Here is a 17,279-nt window from a genome sequence, read left to right as displayed (position 1 = left end):
CCATGTTCCCTCTAACCTCTGGATGACCTTTGGATTACCCCTTATTTTTAAAGTGCTTTTTCTTTGTTAACTATTGAGGAGAGATTTTCACACCATGCTCTGCTGATCCCTTAAGGTTACGTTGCTCAAGGCCATCTGGTCCACCTACAAACCTTCTGCAGTCAGGACATCTCTGCTTCCATCTTTATTCACATGTACCTCTTCTCAGCTGTCATTTCCACTCTCTGTGTCAAACCTTCAAAAGCATTGTGAACACTCTTATTGCTCTCTCTGTAGAAGCATGTTTTCGCCATACCCACACACTTGCTCTACAGATCAGGAATCTGATCCTATTTTATTTATTGTCAGTGAGTGATGAGCCTTCACTGTTCTTTGTGCTTGAAAATATGGGGAAAATAATAACAAAAAAACAAAGAACCTTAGCAATTCTTAAGGATGTCTTCATCTGTGTTTGCATTTTGCCTGAATTCCTGGTGGGTATATTAGTTTACTCACTTACACAAAGTCCCCTGAAAGTCATGGGAAAGTTACTAATGGAAAAATATTTTGAAACTGTCTTTTAACATTCTTCTCTTCATTTTCTTTTCGAAGCAGAATCCTAAAACACCAAACGAGAGCTCTTTTTTTTTTTTCTCCTGACGTTATTTTTTCCACCAACTATTATTTCCTCTGTGTTGAGATGAGCACCAGCCATTCTGCAAAGGTTCTTTAGCTCTACTTGGTTAACCTCACATGTTACTTAGTAACCTGGGGAGATAGGAAGTTGGCAAGACTTGTGTGTGGCCCACACCCATCAATCACTGAAGAGGGCAATAGCATTCAAGCTGGGACAGAGAATGGAAGTCAGATTAAAGAGCAGGGTAGCCTCCAAGAAGTTCTACAATGAATGCGTTTCATGTTTCTGTTTCCTAAAACCCCCACTTTCACTTATGAACTTTTAGAATTAGATAGTTTGCATGGTATCTAAAGGCACTTGCCTTCAGGAACACAGTAAATCATGAATTACATGAAATGTATGTGTATTTTTTCTCAGAGATGATTATTCATTTTATAACCAAAATAACCCATTACTAAATTAAATATGTCTGTGCATTTTATAAAGGTATTTGAATTTCAAAGATCTTTTTGCTACCGGTTATCGAGCATTTACTAAATATGAGATACTTCATTAAGCACATTAGGTACTGCGCCTTTATCTTTTACTCCTTAAAACTTACTTTACTCACTAACTCAACCTAATATTTTCTGGAGTGCTTACTGAGTGCCAGACACAGTATTACATAATGGGCTCTGAGCTGGTAATAATAGCTAACATTTATTGAGTACTTATTATATGCCAGCCCTAGTTACCCATACCTTACATAGTCAACCCCATAAGAGGAGTGACATGATAGCCCTCATTATGCAGGTAAAGAAACAGAAAGGTTGTCATATGATCAAAGCTACTAAGGGGCAGAGCCGAGATTTGGCCCCAGGGCTAAATTTCTTAACTACCACACCATGGTGCTTCTTAAACCCTCCACAAATCAACAACTTATGAGGAAGAAGCTCATAGCCTGCCTACGATCCCTTGCTGCTATGTGTTGGAGGTAGGGTATGAAATCTGTTCTCTCATTCCCAAAGTACCTTGCTTAACCTCCATGCCATTTTTTCATGCCAGAGGAAAAGATGTGATTGTGGTTTCGCTTAGTAAATCAAAGTAATACATTTTGTTTAATAATTAATTCTCTTTGAAAAAATAAAAGCATAAATATAAGCCCAAATTGTTAGCTTTTTGATTTCTAGAATTCTTTTTGCCCCACCTATTCATGTTATTTATAATATATATGTTTTACCAGATGAATATTTATACCTCCAAGTAAGAGCATTCTTTGAGCATTGTGTGTACTTGAATGTCTCTTCTACCACATTTGATTAAAACGTGGACTAATCTGTGTCCCCCAAGTCTACAGGCCATTTCCTCATTCCATATTAAAATGGGCACCTATGTAAAGGGCCCTGTGGAGGTATGAAGTATTTAGTAGGTGTCTACCTACCCTCAGATTTTAATGCACATAAGATATACCTGGATCTTGCCAAAATGTTGATTCTGATTCAGGGGATTGGGGGAAGGCCTGAAATTCCTGCATTTTTAACAAGCTTTCATACGTTGCTTATGCTGCTGGTCCATGGATCACACTGTAAGTAACAAGGTAGATCAGCACTACCCTCAGAGTAGATGCTGTATGTTAATTATAAAAAGGAAATCTTTATTTTTGATCCAAACCAAGTTTAGTATTTCCTCTAAGTCTTATTTTACCCTCTAAAAATATAACCTGTCCTTCTTAGCTTTATCTCATGTTTGAGAAGCATTATCAACAGTTTAAGGAAACAGTCTTTTTTTTCCCCCCACAAAATAAAGGGGTTCCTGGATGGTTCAGTCAGAACAGCATGTGACTCTTGATCTTGGGGTTGTGAGTTTGAGCCCCATATTCAGTATAGAGATTACTTTAAAAAATAACACCTTAAAAAAAGAGGAAAATAAAAGAAATAGCTTGTACCTTGAAAAAAGAAGAATAATGTAAAAATACAAAAGGCACAGACAACAGAAAACACAGTTTTTCAGTCAGTTAAGCATCTGCCTTCACCTCAGATCATGATCCCAGGGTCCTAAAATCAAGCCCCTCCTCGGGTTCCCTGCTCAGCTGGGAGTCTTCTTGTCCCTCCCTGTTCCTGCGCTCTCTCTGTCTCCTCTCAATCTTTTTTTTTTTGGTTTGACTTTTGGTTTTTGTCAATATGAGAGAGAAAGGTGGAGAGAGAGAGCACAGCAGGGGGAGCAGCAGGCAGAGGGAGAAGCAGACTCCTTACTGAGCAAGCCCAGTGAGAGACTGGATCGGTGGATCTGGGTTCATGACCTGACCTGAAGGCAGACGCATAACCAACTGAGCCACCCAGGTGCCCCTAAATAAATAAAATCTTAAAAAAACAAAAACAACAACATTTCTCTTTGCTTGGCGAATCAACAATACTGCCTGTTTGTAATTTACATCCAACATTCACTCGGGGATATTTAAAAGCTCCACCCAAAAAATTATATGTGTATTTAGCAGCAACAATGAGATTTGGTTTTACAGAGTATGTTTTTTTGGGTTGGGTAACTTGATTATCACTTAGTAAGGATGACTAGTTAGAACTAGTGGACATTCCTTGCATTATATTCATTTCTTTTTGTTTTCAACTGCCTTTCGAATCTCTAGGAAAACAATGTATTGTTGGCAAAACAAAACAAAACAGAAAAGTGGGCAGTAGGTATCAGAGACCAAATAATAGATTCTTTGCTGGCCCTTGCCACTGGGGATAGACGGGTCAGTGAGCAGCATGTGTGCTGGAACCTCAGCAAGAAAGATTCCTTTCATCATTGTGTTGGCAGTGAATCATGGTAGACCCAAGAGGTGTTGACAACCTGTCTGTGAGCACTAGGAACCAGAGAGCCAACAGGAAGCCTGCAACATTGAAAAAAATATGTAGTGCTGGGGTTCCTAGTTCTGGGCCCTTTTCCCTCCTTACATTAAATAGATCTTCACCTACTATTGAAAAAAAAAATTGCAGTATTTAAATCTCCATTGTTTTTCTGAGATCTGTAAAGCAAAAATATTTTAATGAAGTATTTATTTTCATCTTCATTTTAAGATGAGACTCACAGTAATGTGCTCAGATGAAGGAATAAATATTCACATTAATCTTGCATAAGCACCACTCTCTAAAAAGAAGAGAATTGAGAAATGTTACAAAGACTTTCTTTTTCAGACTTTAAATTCTACCTGTCATAAGATTTTATTCCCTTTTTAAGTCTGTCTTTCCTACCAACTTCTCTTAAAATGCCAATATTTAAAGAAATATATTTGAAGATTATTCTGTTAACTTGACTCACTAAGAGGTTCTGATTCAGTACTTAAGGATATACTAGTATAAGTACTACTGCAATTTTATAATTTTTCTATGACATTGGATTTATTGACTATTAGCTATTTATAGGTAATCTATGATTTGAGTATATGGTATAGTAATGGTGAAGATCCTCTTGTAATGTAGTGAAAGACTCAGAGATCCTTCAACCTCCTCAGCTCACTACAGTTGACCTTGAATGAACCATCCGAGTAAGCCAAACGTACCGCTCATAACCACCATATATATTTAGCTCTCCGGTTCTGTTCACATGGTTTCATGGAATTCTGAAGTGTTCTACCAGAAAAAACCTGGATGTGGTCATGTTGACAATCACTGAATTAGATTCTTATTAAGCATCCTTGTTCCAGTAAATGTGCAGAGAATATTATAATTCTTTATTATGCTTGGCCATTTACAACTTCGATTATCAAAGGATTCTTGACTCACGAGTTTCTTATTGGTTTATATTTTATATATAGAGAGATAGATCTTATATAAATATAAGATATATAGATAGATATAGATCTAAGATATATCTACCTTAGATCTATCTATCTCTATGTATATAAGAAAAGAGAACTTTTCTTGTGTTTTTATCCTGTGACATGCACAATATAACACATGCAAGAAGCAAATGGGGAAAGTTTTTAGACTGAATGAATTTGTAGGAGTAAGAATATTCATAACATGAATATCAATTTACTGGGTCTTGCTGTGTAAGAGGTTCCATCTAACACATGGTTCAAAGAATATACAGGAAACCCATCATGGGGTAAGAATAGAACAGAATCATGAACTGACCAACACCTATAGAACACTTTCCCTGTGGGACCCATACCCCACTGTCCATTTCATGGAATCAAACCTGAATCTAGTAACACACAGGGTAAAGTAACACAAAAAATTAACAACGAGGAAAACTGCAGTAATCCAACTGAAAATGAAACTAAGAAGATGATACCATGTCTTTGTGAAGGTATTGGCACAAGAGACGGGACTGCAGAAAAAGACAGAGACTTCAAGGGCAAAGCGCAGAAACAAGTGCAGTTCAACCCAGGCCAGACCAGGGCCACCTGGAGAGTTCGGATCATGAGCGATGGGGAGCATGAGCATTCGGAGACTTTCCAGATAGTTCTGTCAGAGCCGGTGCTGGCTGCTCTGGAATTCCCCTCAGTGATCACGGTGGAGATCGTTGACCCAGGAGATGGTAAGAGCTATCATCACTTGTTTGTGTTGTTGCTGTTGGGTTTTTAATGACAAAATTCCTCATAGGGGAAGTTTTAAATTCAGTGTTTGGACTTTCTGTGAGGAGGATGTTCTGGACTCATGGTTCAGTATTCTCAGATATGCTGATGGGAGAGGGAAGCCAAAAACCGATAAATTAATTAATAAGGAAAGCTGTATTGTTCCAAATAAATGAACTACAAACGTACATATGATTATCAACATGTTCTTTCTCTTATTATAATTCTATCCTTTAGAAACAACATTGCTCGTCTCCTTTTTCTTGAATTAATTCATTATTTCTTAAACTCTTTCAAATGTCTTTTAAACTTTCCTTTACACAAATAGTATAAGAATTACGCCATTTTGTGATTAATTTGCTCTCCATGGTACACTTGATTGTTCTAGTTTACTGCATCTATTTATGACCCAAAATTTTTCATTTGGCCCGTATGCTTCCACATTTGTTACATAAAACCCACCTTACCTATCCCTACTCTTCAGTGACTTGTGTCTTGAAACATTGCTCTTAACTCCTATTAGTTGATGTTTTGTTGTCAGTGCACACCTTTGGCTGATGTTGGTAAAAGTAAGTCTCACTGCTTTTGTGTGTAATTTGACCCATTCCCTCCCCCTGCCATACTTCTACAGTACTGGCTTGTCTCAGTGCAGTCAGGGAAAAAAAAGAGAGAGAGAGAAAGGTTGAATGGCTTTTTGAGGGCTGGCATTTATACAAAGGTTGGAGAGACTCTTCTAAAGCTGAAATCCTGTCAGAAGCCAGACATGACTTTCTTTTCAACTGCCAGCCTACTTTATTTTGTCAGTCAGAAAACTCTTAACTTTTCTGTGAAGATACAATCTACTGGGTACATGAAATGGAGACGTGTGGAAACCTCTGGGTTACAAGGCTGAACATAATTAGAACACATAAGAGAACCGGGGCTCTGGGTTTGTTTGTTTAACTAACATCTCTCCTTTAGTTAAAAATGAAGTTCAGTTATGTTTATAATTCTTTTAAAGAACAGTTGGCATTTAATTACATTTAGTTTTATTGGCCCTATCTAGGAATAAATAATTAAATTTTCTTCTACTCCTGAGTTTTGGGTAAGCTCTGGCATAACAAAGCTTTCTTTTGAACAAGCCCATGGCAACTTTAATACATATAAACTGGCCCATCAATTAGAGTTTGTTTGAAGCTTGCTCTTTCTTTCTTTACTTTCATAATCTCTAGGCCCAATGTAGGGCTTCAACTCATGACCCTGAAATCAAGTCACATGCTCCACCAACTGACCCAGCCAGTTACCCCAAAGCCATTTCTTGATATTTTATTTGCCAATTGGTATAATTGCCATAATTTACCTTAAGAAATAAGACACTTAAACTCATGGGGGCACCTGGGTGGCTCATTTGGTTGCCCATCAGACTCTTTCTTGGTTTCAGCTTCAGTCATGATCTCAGGGGCTTGTGATCAAGCCTCATGCCTAGCTCTGCACTCTCCCGGGAGTCTGCTTGAAGATTCCCTCTATGGTTTCACTTATTTGTGGAGCATAACAAATATGGAGGACAAGGGGTGTTAGAGAGGAGAAGGGAGTTGGGGTAAATTGGAAGGGGAGGTGAATCACGAGAGACTATGGACTCTGAAAATCAATCTGAGGGGTTTGAAGTGGCGGGGGTTGGGAGGTTGGGGTACCAGGTGGTGGGTATTATAGAGGGCACGGATTGCATGGAGCACTGCGTGTGGTGAAAAAATAATGAATACTGTTTTTCTGAAAATAAATACATTGAAAAAATTTAAAAAAAAAAAAGATTCTCTCCCTCTGCCTCTCCCCTTAGTCTCTCTCTCTCTTTCTCTCTTTTGCAAATAAGTAAATATATTGTTTTTTTTTTTTTTAATTTCTTTATTTGACAGACAGAGAGAGAACACAGATAGGCAGAGTAGCAGGCACAGCAGCAGGCAGAGGGAGAGGGAGAAGCAGGCGTTCTGCTGATCAGGGAGCCCAACTCAGGGCTTGATCCCAGGACCCCGGGATCATGACCTGAGCTGAAGGCTGACACTTCACCAATTGAGCTTCCCAGGCTCCCCTATAAATAAATCTTAAAAAAAAAAAAAAAGACACAAACTCATTTGTGCCTTATTTATAAGATCAGTATAACACTCTATACTTTATACCCATATTAAGCCTAAGAAGTAGACTATTAAACACAAAATACAGGGGCTCCTGGGTGGCTCAGTCAGCTAAGCGTCTGCCTTCAGCTCAGGTCATGATCCCAGAGTCCCAGGTTCCAGCCCCACATCAGGCTCCCTGTTCCGTGGTGAGTCTGCTTCTTCCTCTCCCTCTGCTCTTCCCCCTACTTGTGCTCTCTCACTCACTCTGTCAAATAAATAAAATCTTTTAAAAAATAAAAACAAAATACATACACACAACTTTGCCATAATTTCATTTCGTGTAATGGTCATCTAAGTTGTTAGGGAATTTTCTAGATGAAATTCAGCCCTAGTCATTCTTGGCCATGATCATCCCTAGGATAATTGACAAGTGTCTCATAATGCTTGGTATATTCCCTGTCTTGGAGACCATTCGTCTTGAAGTTACAGGATCTGAGTTTGACTCCCAATTCCACTGTTTCTAGTTTTATTACCTTAATCAAATCAAACAGGTTTTATTAAGATTTACTTTCCTAATGCGCAAACTATGAAAAATTAATGATTCTCTTGTTGCATCATTCTTATGAAAAAGCTCTATAAAACATAAAGCACAATATGAATGTTATTTCTAATATCACAAATAACATCATTAGATTTCATTTTAAGAGATTAAAGAATCCTTTTTTTCCCCCCATTAAGGGTCACTTTCCCTACCATTTCAAAATTTTAATTACTTCTTTCTACACTATCTTGTAACTCTTCACATATACCTTGGCTAGCCTTAAGAACCATTATGCCTGTAAGCTCCCCTTCTGCATATTACTTCTAGGATGTGACATGAGATTTTATTTTGCATGCATTAAAAATGTATCTAGCTCATACTTGTGCTGGGTATAGCGCTAAGTGTTAGGGCTGCAAAGGTAATAGGATATAGTTCTTTTTATCAAAGCACATATGCTCTCATGAGAAGGAGAGCCCTGTAAATAAGTGATTGCAATAGAATGTGATGTGGTACAACAAAGTGTGTGCAGTGTTATGGAACCAAGAAGAGGAAATACCCAACTTTGCTTCATTTTCGTCTGGAAACTGTCTTTACTTATTAGCTAGTTTATATAAACCCATGCAAATACATACGTTTCCCAGTTCTTTACTTGCCTGTGACTGCTACTGCTAATGATAATAATTGAAATTCATCAAACACTTACTATTGGTGGTGTGCTTAACACACACACATTCCTTTAGTCACTTTTGCCTCACTACCTTGTAGACATACCATTTTAGGCATTTTACTTGTTTATAGAATGCTCTCAACTTCACATCTGACAGGTTTTATTTTTTAATTTATTCTTTTTTAAAAGATTTTATTTATTTGAGAGAGAAAGCCAGCACACAAGCAGGGGGCGCAGCAGGCGGAGGGAGAAGTAGGCTCCCTGCTGAGCAAGGAACCTGATGTGGGGCTCCCAGGACCTTGGGATCATGAACTGAACCGAAGGCAGACACTTAGCTGACTGAGTCACCCAGGTGTCCCCACATATGACAGATTTTGTAATACTCTTCCCATGTTTTATTACAAAAAGAAACAAACAACTTACTAACACAAACTCTGCACACACACAAGCATATACATCCATCCATCCTAAATTCTCACATGTTCATAATTATATTCTTATAATACTCTATGTATATTTTTTAAGTTAGATCATTGTGATTTAAGTAAAGATTTTAAATAACTATGGATTTAATTCATCACGCAAGGATCTGCATCTCCTGCAGAGATAATAGTACACTTAGGTACTTATTTGTTTCACCTGAGGTACCATGCAGTGCCCATGTGGATAGTATCTCTCAGGCCTCCAGATGTTGTGACCTTCAGGCTGGGAGTAGATTGACTCTACTCTAAAGAGTGGATCAGGTGATATGTCTTCCTGCATCTTCTGTGGAGGAGGGCAGCCTGCCTCAAAGGGCAGACACCAATGAGAACAAGTGCACCCCAATCCTCATCCATGGGTGCCCTGGGATGGCCACGCACAGAACGGAGCTAATCTTCTAATGGCCACATGCAGATCTCGCTGTCATGCTGGTACCTTCCCTGTCAATCAGAGAGGGGCCACTCAGGCACAGCTCAGCTGTCAGATGGGACATCAGAAGCCCACATTTTTGTTGAGAACAGACATATTTTGTTGCATGAAAATGGAAGACTGAAAGGGGGCTTTTCCTTCTACTCAACAAAGCTTTATGGGGTCACAGAAGGAGGACACGCCATTCTGCTATGACTGTGGATATCTACAGCTTCCCAGACAAATGGGTTTAGTCATTTACTGAGTACATCAATAAATTCAGTTTCCTCATACACTGAAGTCTGTGGTACAAAAAGGAAAACTAGAATAGGAAGAATACAGACAGACGGTCAAGCAGAGCTGTTAACCTCTCATTGTCATACTGCCTTTATCCCAGGTGCTTGGCCTTGGAGGCACTCCCAGGGAAAATCTACTCTTGTCATGATTTTTACCTCACTGCTTTGTCCTCTATCTCTGTTATCCTTCCTTGTTTCAGTTTGATTCCACAACCTCTGTCCTTTACAAATGCAGGCAGAAATTTCCAGTTGGGAGGGGTTTTAAAGTGTGTGAAGCATTTAACTCATTTTCTGGATGGGGAACCTGAGAAATAGAGCCATCCTTAAATTTATCTCTGCCTAAACTGGCCTCTTGGAAGCTCTTGCATTTGGTTGCCTTTTGTATTAGCAGGGATGAGTAAAATAACACTTCCTCTGAGGGAATGGGCACTCCTCTGTGGGGTACCACTGAGTGGTAACAATAAACTTTTGCTGAAAGATCCTCTGCAGCTAGGCTGGACGATTCAAGAGCAGGTAGCAGATTGCCAGAGGACTAGAAAGGCTTCGAGAAAATCCAGGTCATTGTTACTCCTCCTGCCCTCTTTTCTAACCCAAGCCAGAGAAGTCCGAAAGGATTATTCCATAGGCCAAGGGATAGTAATCATAACAGCAAGCTCTACCATATTTGAATATCGTCTGGGAGCCGGATGGTGCGTTAGGAGCTTCACAGTCATGTCACATCTAAACCTGCAATTTATATGTCAATTTCCAAGTGAGATCTCTGAGGCTCAAAGAATTTCTTTCCCCAAAATTCTTTGCTAATAAGTGCCAGAGCCAGTATCTGAATATAGAGAGAGATTTTTTTTTCCTTTTCTCTTTTCCCTGAATTTTATAGTCTTCTGTCCTTCCAGGAGACTGAAAAGAAATAATTCCCAGAATCATCATTAAACGGCACACTTTGCCAACAGCAACATTGTTTCACCTATTCTTGTATATGAAAAAACAAAACAAAACCAAGAACAAAGTGATTCCTTCTCTTTTTTTTTAAGATTTTATTTATTTATTTGACAGAGACGGAGAGATCACAAGCAGGCAGAGAGGCAGGCAGGGGTCGGGGGGGTGGGAAGCAGGCTCCCTGCTGAGCAGAGAACCCTATGTGGGGCTCGATGCCAGGACCCTGAGATCATGACCTCAACCGAAGACAGAGGCTTAACCCATTGAGCCACCCAAGTGCCCCCGATTCCTTCTCTTCTTATTCTTTTAAATTTTCCCTTTATATATCAAGCCAAAAAACGTATTAGGATAGGTAAACAAAACAAGGGTTCTAGGATGATAATCAAGACTACTCCAGGTCTTGCGCAGTGCATCTATGTTCAACAGCTGTTTATTGAACATTCGCTATAGGAATTCTGCTAAGAGCTGGGGATGAGGGAGCTACACTGAAGAAGGCATATTAACTCTGAAAGGGTATCTTTAGGTGGTGATTCCTATGAAATGATTACTGCTAACAATGCGGATTGCTGTGTGCTGTGATACAGGAGCAATCAGCACCCAGAGGAGAAGTCTCTAACCTGGAAGGAGAGTCTTAATTTCCTACACATTAGGTTCCCTAACTGTCAGACAGAAGCCATCTTTTCTCACTCTTAGAGGTATACAGATATTAAGATTAATATTCAACATTTTTGTTTCTGTTAAGAGGAAAATAGGTAAGAGCTAAAGCCTATTTTATATCAAGATCCCATTCATTTTGTTTACCTTGAATAATTTCTAACCAGGGTAAATTGAGTTTTATGTACTTTCTTAGCAGAACACAGCCTCAAATATAGGTGTTCCAAGTAAGGATACTTAGCATAGATGTCTGAGGCCCGTAACTATTTTATGCAATTATTTAGTATTTACACTTGAAGTGTCTGCAAACTTCTGATTGAAAGGGGCTCATTCTGATACCTTTGTGATACCAAAATCAACCATGAACCGAGTATGACTAGATTAGGAGATATATCTCTTAATCTAATATATATATATATATATATATATATATATATATATATATATATATGAATAAACATACCATTCTAGAGGAAAGTGGAACTTAGAGCTCAAGGACCCTAGTCTTATTGGACTTAAAGAAAAGGCAAACTTGTGTGTGCTGAGTGAAGCAAACCCATTTCATGTGGTAGAATCCAGACGACATAAACTATTCCATGAAACACAAACACTAGTTAATTGCTTTTAAAATTTTGTACTATTGTCAGTGTCGACACGGGGAGATCACTGGCTAGCCAATGAGACAAGTGTACCAAAATTGAAGGTACAGAATTAGTGAAAGGGTAGTCCACTGCAGCTTAGAACACCAAAATGATAAACAAAGCATGCAAAAATTGAATTTCAATGAGTGTGGAGGCTTTTTGCTTTTTTTCCTTTCTTTCTTTCTTTTTTTTTTTTTTTTTCTGAGAATGGAAAGCCTTTTGTCTTTTGAAACACAAGGCATTGTCTTAAGAGATAGACAATTCTAAATACTTATTCAAGGTGCAGCACATATCTGTACATTGCTGGCATCAGGTGGTGGATATGAAAAAGGGGGTGCAAAATAAAACCAGTTTAGTGTCTGAAAGTTTCTATGTTCATGAAATGAAAACATTTAATGATAGGAACAAAGATTACCCAAAGATCCATTCTGACCCACATTTGCATAGTGCTAAAGGATGATTTTTGGATCTCATGGCATCCTGATGTGAACGTGTGATACTTGTTATCATGTGATTCAGATGTTTTCATTATTCTTATTTGTGTCTCTTTCGAGTCCCTGTAAATTTAGCCTATATCAATCACTATGTCTGTTTCAGAGTAAAAAAAAAAGACCATGGAAATTAAGAGACCTGTCCAAGTTCAAACACATCAGGGACAGACTTCCTACTCAGTACCGCTTGTTGACCAGTCTGTGGGCACCATGGTAGCCAGAGGAGGTCCCGGAATATCTTCGGGGTTGGTTTTTAAATGTGCCAAACTTTCCAAAGACGATGAACACTCAGTGCCTTTCTCCATGCACTGCATTTTCTTTCTGTGTTCCATATAACAAAGATTTTTAGAAAACATTTTGTCCTATCATGTTTTAGTAGAATCTGTTTTGTTTTTTGTTTTTAATCTGTTCAGGATAATTGAGAAAAGGACAGCATGAACATTATCTTTCAAACATAATGACAACTACTTTATTTCTGAGAACAGAAGTCATTTTTTGCCTAAGTGACAGCCCAGTCAAACCTAAAAGTAAACCCTGCGGTTGCAGATCAAAGCATTCGTTACAGCACAGTTGCATCGGTTAATAAAGAAGGCACTCCCTGGATTCAGCTTTATCTTTCAAAATGCAAAATACAGAATAATGAAACTGATCTGAATATCTATAAAAATCATCCATGTTCATCATTAAGAATTCTGAGAGATTTAAAGAAGGAAAGGTCCCTCGTAGGTCTAACCTGTGGGAAAGCCAGTGTTAATTAAGGTTGGAGAGCTTGACCCTGCAGTCATTTTTGTGTGTGTCTCTATTTACTTAGCAGAGAGTTTACTGTTTTTGGAATACCTCCCTGACTTTGCCTCTCAACGAACCCCTTCCCAGAGGCTGCTATAGCTTCCATTTAATGGGCTCACTAGGATCTGACACAGGACATGTTGTTACATTACATAATACAGATATTATATCCATAGACCTATTAACACATTATTATGTGTTACATGTACTTATACATGTAACACATAATATTCTATAACTTTATTAATATGAATATCATATAGCTTTTATACCTTACATAATGCTTTTATAATTTTATATGTATAAATTTATATATAGACTTCTATGAATACATTGGATCTATAAAGGAGTTCTCAAGATACTTGTTTTTAGCTTCCTTTGTTCTGCCTCTGCCGTCTCTGCCGGCTCTGTTTTAGCAGTCATTATGTCTTTTATAATCTCAGTTGAGCCTTCTGTTTGTCTCTGGCGTGAGTGCTGCTGCCTGCTACCCGGAATGTTCTTCCTTTAGCAGTAGACCATAGCGGTTATGGGTTTGGTCTTTGAGACAGGCTTCTTGGGCTCAAATATGGGCATTGCCACTACCAGCCTAACCTCCTGCTGGTTCCATGACCTCTGTGTGCCTCGTGTCCTCAGAGGTAAAATGACAGCCATAATAGTTCTTATGTGAAAGCCTTGTTGCTGAGAGAAAAACAGCCAATACATGGAAAACATTTAGAATAAGGGCTTCACAAATAGTAAGAACCCCACTCGAATTAGGTAATAATTTTTTTTTGGTATTAGCTAATAATTTTTAAGGATGCTACACAAATGCCAGTTGGGGGGGGTGGTTACACTGGAAAAGCCATGCTTGCTTGGGGCAGTCTGCATGTGAGTTTCGACTATACATAAGAAGTGAGGTTGAAAAATGACGTTAACTAGAAAAATCTACTAGGGAAGCTTTTCTCCCTCTCTCCTTTTCCTGTTTCTCCCATAAACCACCTATTTCTGCCCAAAGTTCGGTCAGCAGAAGACTTAAACGTGGTGCTGGACCTCTTCACCCTCTGTCCGATCAAGTGTAGGAGTGGGTTCAAGACACCTAGCTTTCATCTTTATTCCTTCTTCAAACCTCCTGGCTCTACTAACCAGTGCTGGCTTGTTTAATCAAACCCACATGGGCCATAGCATGTAGGAGGAACTCAGGTACTCAAGGGATGAAGTTATAATGCCTTACGTGGGACTTTTATGAATAACTTATTTTTAAAAGTTGGTCAGTATAGATTAGAAGTATAGAATAACTACTATATATAATCAACTCTGAGACAGGCCGACAGATAGATCATATTCTTTTAAGAATACTAATCCCGAAATGAGGGTCCCACTCCCATGACCTCATCTTAACCTAGTTTTTTCTCAACAGTCCCCACCTCCAAATATCATCACTCTGAGGGTTAGGGCTTCCATGTATAAATTTTGAGGGACGCATTTGGTCCATAGCAAACTTTAAGAGAGAAACAAAACTTTGTGTAATAGTTATACCAATGCCGTTGGAGTAAATGACCTGAGGACTGCCAAAACCTAAGTGATACCATTCTTAATTTCTGTTAGTTAATAAAGAAACTCATTGGAACTCATTGAACACTTGACTTGAATATTTTGTGGCACTTTGTGTATTTTTTGCTAATGAAATGTTACAATAATTTCTATGTTTGGTATTTTATGTTTGGTAAAATCCTACTTCATAATAGTAGGAGTAATTTTGCCCTTACAAAAACTCATCTTGAAAACAAACAAGATATTTCTGTAGATGTCACTCTATTGTCAGCAGATTTTTTGAAGTGTCTATGCCTCCTGTCTTCAAAATTTATCTCCTCCCACTTATTCTTTCAGGCTTTTGTCCTCTCTACTCCTCTGAAACAGTTCATATAAAGATAACCAGTGACTTCCCTTTGCCAAATCTAATGATTGATTCTCGACTTTCTTGACTTGTCAGCAGCATTTGAAACATTTCATCAGTCGGTATTTCTTAAAACACTTTCTGCACTTGGCCCCCAGAATCCACACCTCCCTTAGTTGTTCTCATTGCTGGGACCCCTCTCAGCCTTCTTTGCTCCTGCTTCCTTATCTCCCTGACCTCTAAATGCCCTGCGGCTAGTCGCTGGATCCATTGTCCTGTTTATCTATAATCCCTCCCTAAATGATTTAATTCTGACTCAGACCTCACATAAATCAACAAGCCAGTAACTCCCACTTTTATCTTTCCCATCTGGACCTGTCCACTGAAACCCAGGATTAGATGCCCAACTGACTAATTTGACATCTCAGTTTGTCATCTCAACTGTCATCTCTATATGTCAGGTTACAAGACCCCCCATATTCAATGACTTCTCATGCTTTTATATTGAGAGATGGATGGACATACACACAGACAAGGGACAGACCACATATTAAAATACAACTCTGACTCACAAATGACAGCAACTGGGAAACGACACCATGGCCTCTGAAGCAATCAGCCCCAAATGGTCGAAATTTGATCAATAACTGACAGCTTTCCTATTTTTTCTCCTCTTTTTCAAGTTAAGATCAACCAAAGAAACCAGATGTGATCCCATAACTAGTCACATAGGATGCCTCACTTCTAGTCAGCCTGCCCACAGCTTCCCTGTACCAACAGCTTCTAGAGTCTGGGCACACCGGCAGCCTTCCCCTTCTTCCTATAAAGCTTTCCAGCTCCTCCGACTCCTCAGCCTGCCTTTGAGCCTCTGCCAAAGACAAGTGATGGTGACTGACTCCTTTGCTACCGCAAACTTTGAATAGCCGCTGTGTTTTCATTCCATTGGGTAATCTTTGATTATTTACACAATATTTTACTCTGACTTAAACACAGAGTCCTCCCAGTGATCCTGAAAGTGCCACCTGATCTTCCCACCATCCACCCAACAACCACTTCTCTGGTCCCATGTCTTGCCCTCTCTTCCTTACTCAGTTTATTCAGGCTATTTGGCCCCCTAGCCATTCCTTACACACACCTGGCACTACTTGGTCTGAAGCCCTTTTCACTTGTTCATCCCTTTTCCTGGAATTCTCTTCTCTAAGTTATTCACGAAGGGCATCTGGTTACCACCTTACAATCTCAGCTCAGATGTGATTGATACATTACTATGTAACACAGGCCCACCAGGATATATACCCTGCCCTAGTCACCCCTCCCCCATTCCCTTCAGCACACTCTATTCTCTTCATATAACTTGTTACTTCCTGATATACCATATATTCTTGTATATTTGTTTATTTTGTTCCTCTTCCCCATCCCAACTAGAATGAAAACTGCCTAAAACCAGGGATTTTGTTTACTTCCATATCCCCTCTGCCTAGTAGACATGTCTGGCAAGTACAAGTCACCCAATCAATGTTTGACAAATGAATAATTAGTTGTAAAATCTTATAACCACCCTTTTTTTTTTTTGATGGTACCATTTTTTATGTTGATCTATCAGTCAGAATCTCAGAAGAAAACAAATGACATACTTGATTTTTTAGTGTAATAATTTAAACTTAAATTAAGTAATTTTAAAAGAATGCAATAATATAACTGTTTACAAAGGTGAGCGCAAAGATTGGGAAACCACCAGGCATGGTAAAGGCTAGTAAGTTAAAGGCTAGTAAGAGTACGGACCATTACTACCCCTAGACCTGAGGCAAGGGAAGAAATTAGCTGAGCCCAGAGAGTGAACTAGAGAGGCCAGTGGGCACCATGACTATTATTTGGGGGAAAGGGTGCGGTCAGTCCTGAACCTGGAAGGAGCCAGGGGAATGAATGGCGCAGACCTCATTCTCCTCTTGACCTCCTGCCTGTGCTCCCCTTTGGCTGACCCATTGGGAAGCCAGAGCACAAGGGAAACCTTTGATGTAGTTCACATTCATCAGCTCCTGGGGCACAGGGCAGGGTGGAGAGGATGGAACATGTACCCCAAGCGCCTATGTCTTATTCCAAAAGTCTTTTATAATCATCAAAAGCAGTGTGGCTTACTGTTTTAAAAATAACTGTGAAGCATTTTCTATGCGTATGTGAGACTGTCAGTGAAAGAGACTCCTAGTCACCAAAGTATCTGTTTGGGGGTTATCATGTCAACTTACTGAACTGA

General features: G+C 39.1%; 1 protein-coding gene across 2 annotated transcripts in view; it reads left to right on the top strand.

Annotated features, from left to right (window-relative positions):
• Window positions 1–17,279, top strand: part of FREM2 (FRAS1 related extracellular matrix 2) — a 186,604-nt gene that overhangs the window by 73,284 nt on the left and 96,041 nt on the right. For both annotated transcript variants that reach the window (XM_032314782.1, XM_032314781.1), the window contains exon 4: window positions 4,904–5,134. In XM_032314782.1, coding sequence (XP_032170673.1) covers window positions 4,904–5,134 — 231 coding nt within the window. The remainder of the gene's footprint in view (window positions 1–4,903; window positions 5,135–17,279) is intronic.

Source organism: Mustela erminea, chromosome 15, assembly GCF_009829155.1.
Source record: "Mustela erminea isolate mMusErm1 chromosome 15, mMusErm1.Pri, whole genome shotgun sequence".
In the NCBI taxonomy this organism is placed as follows: domain Eukaryota; kingdom Metazoa; phylum Chordata; class Mammalia; order Carnivora; family Mustelidae; genus Mustela; species Mustela erminea.
This window is presented reverse-complemented; position numbering and strand designations above follow the sequence as displayed.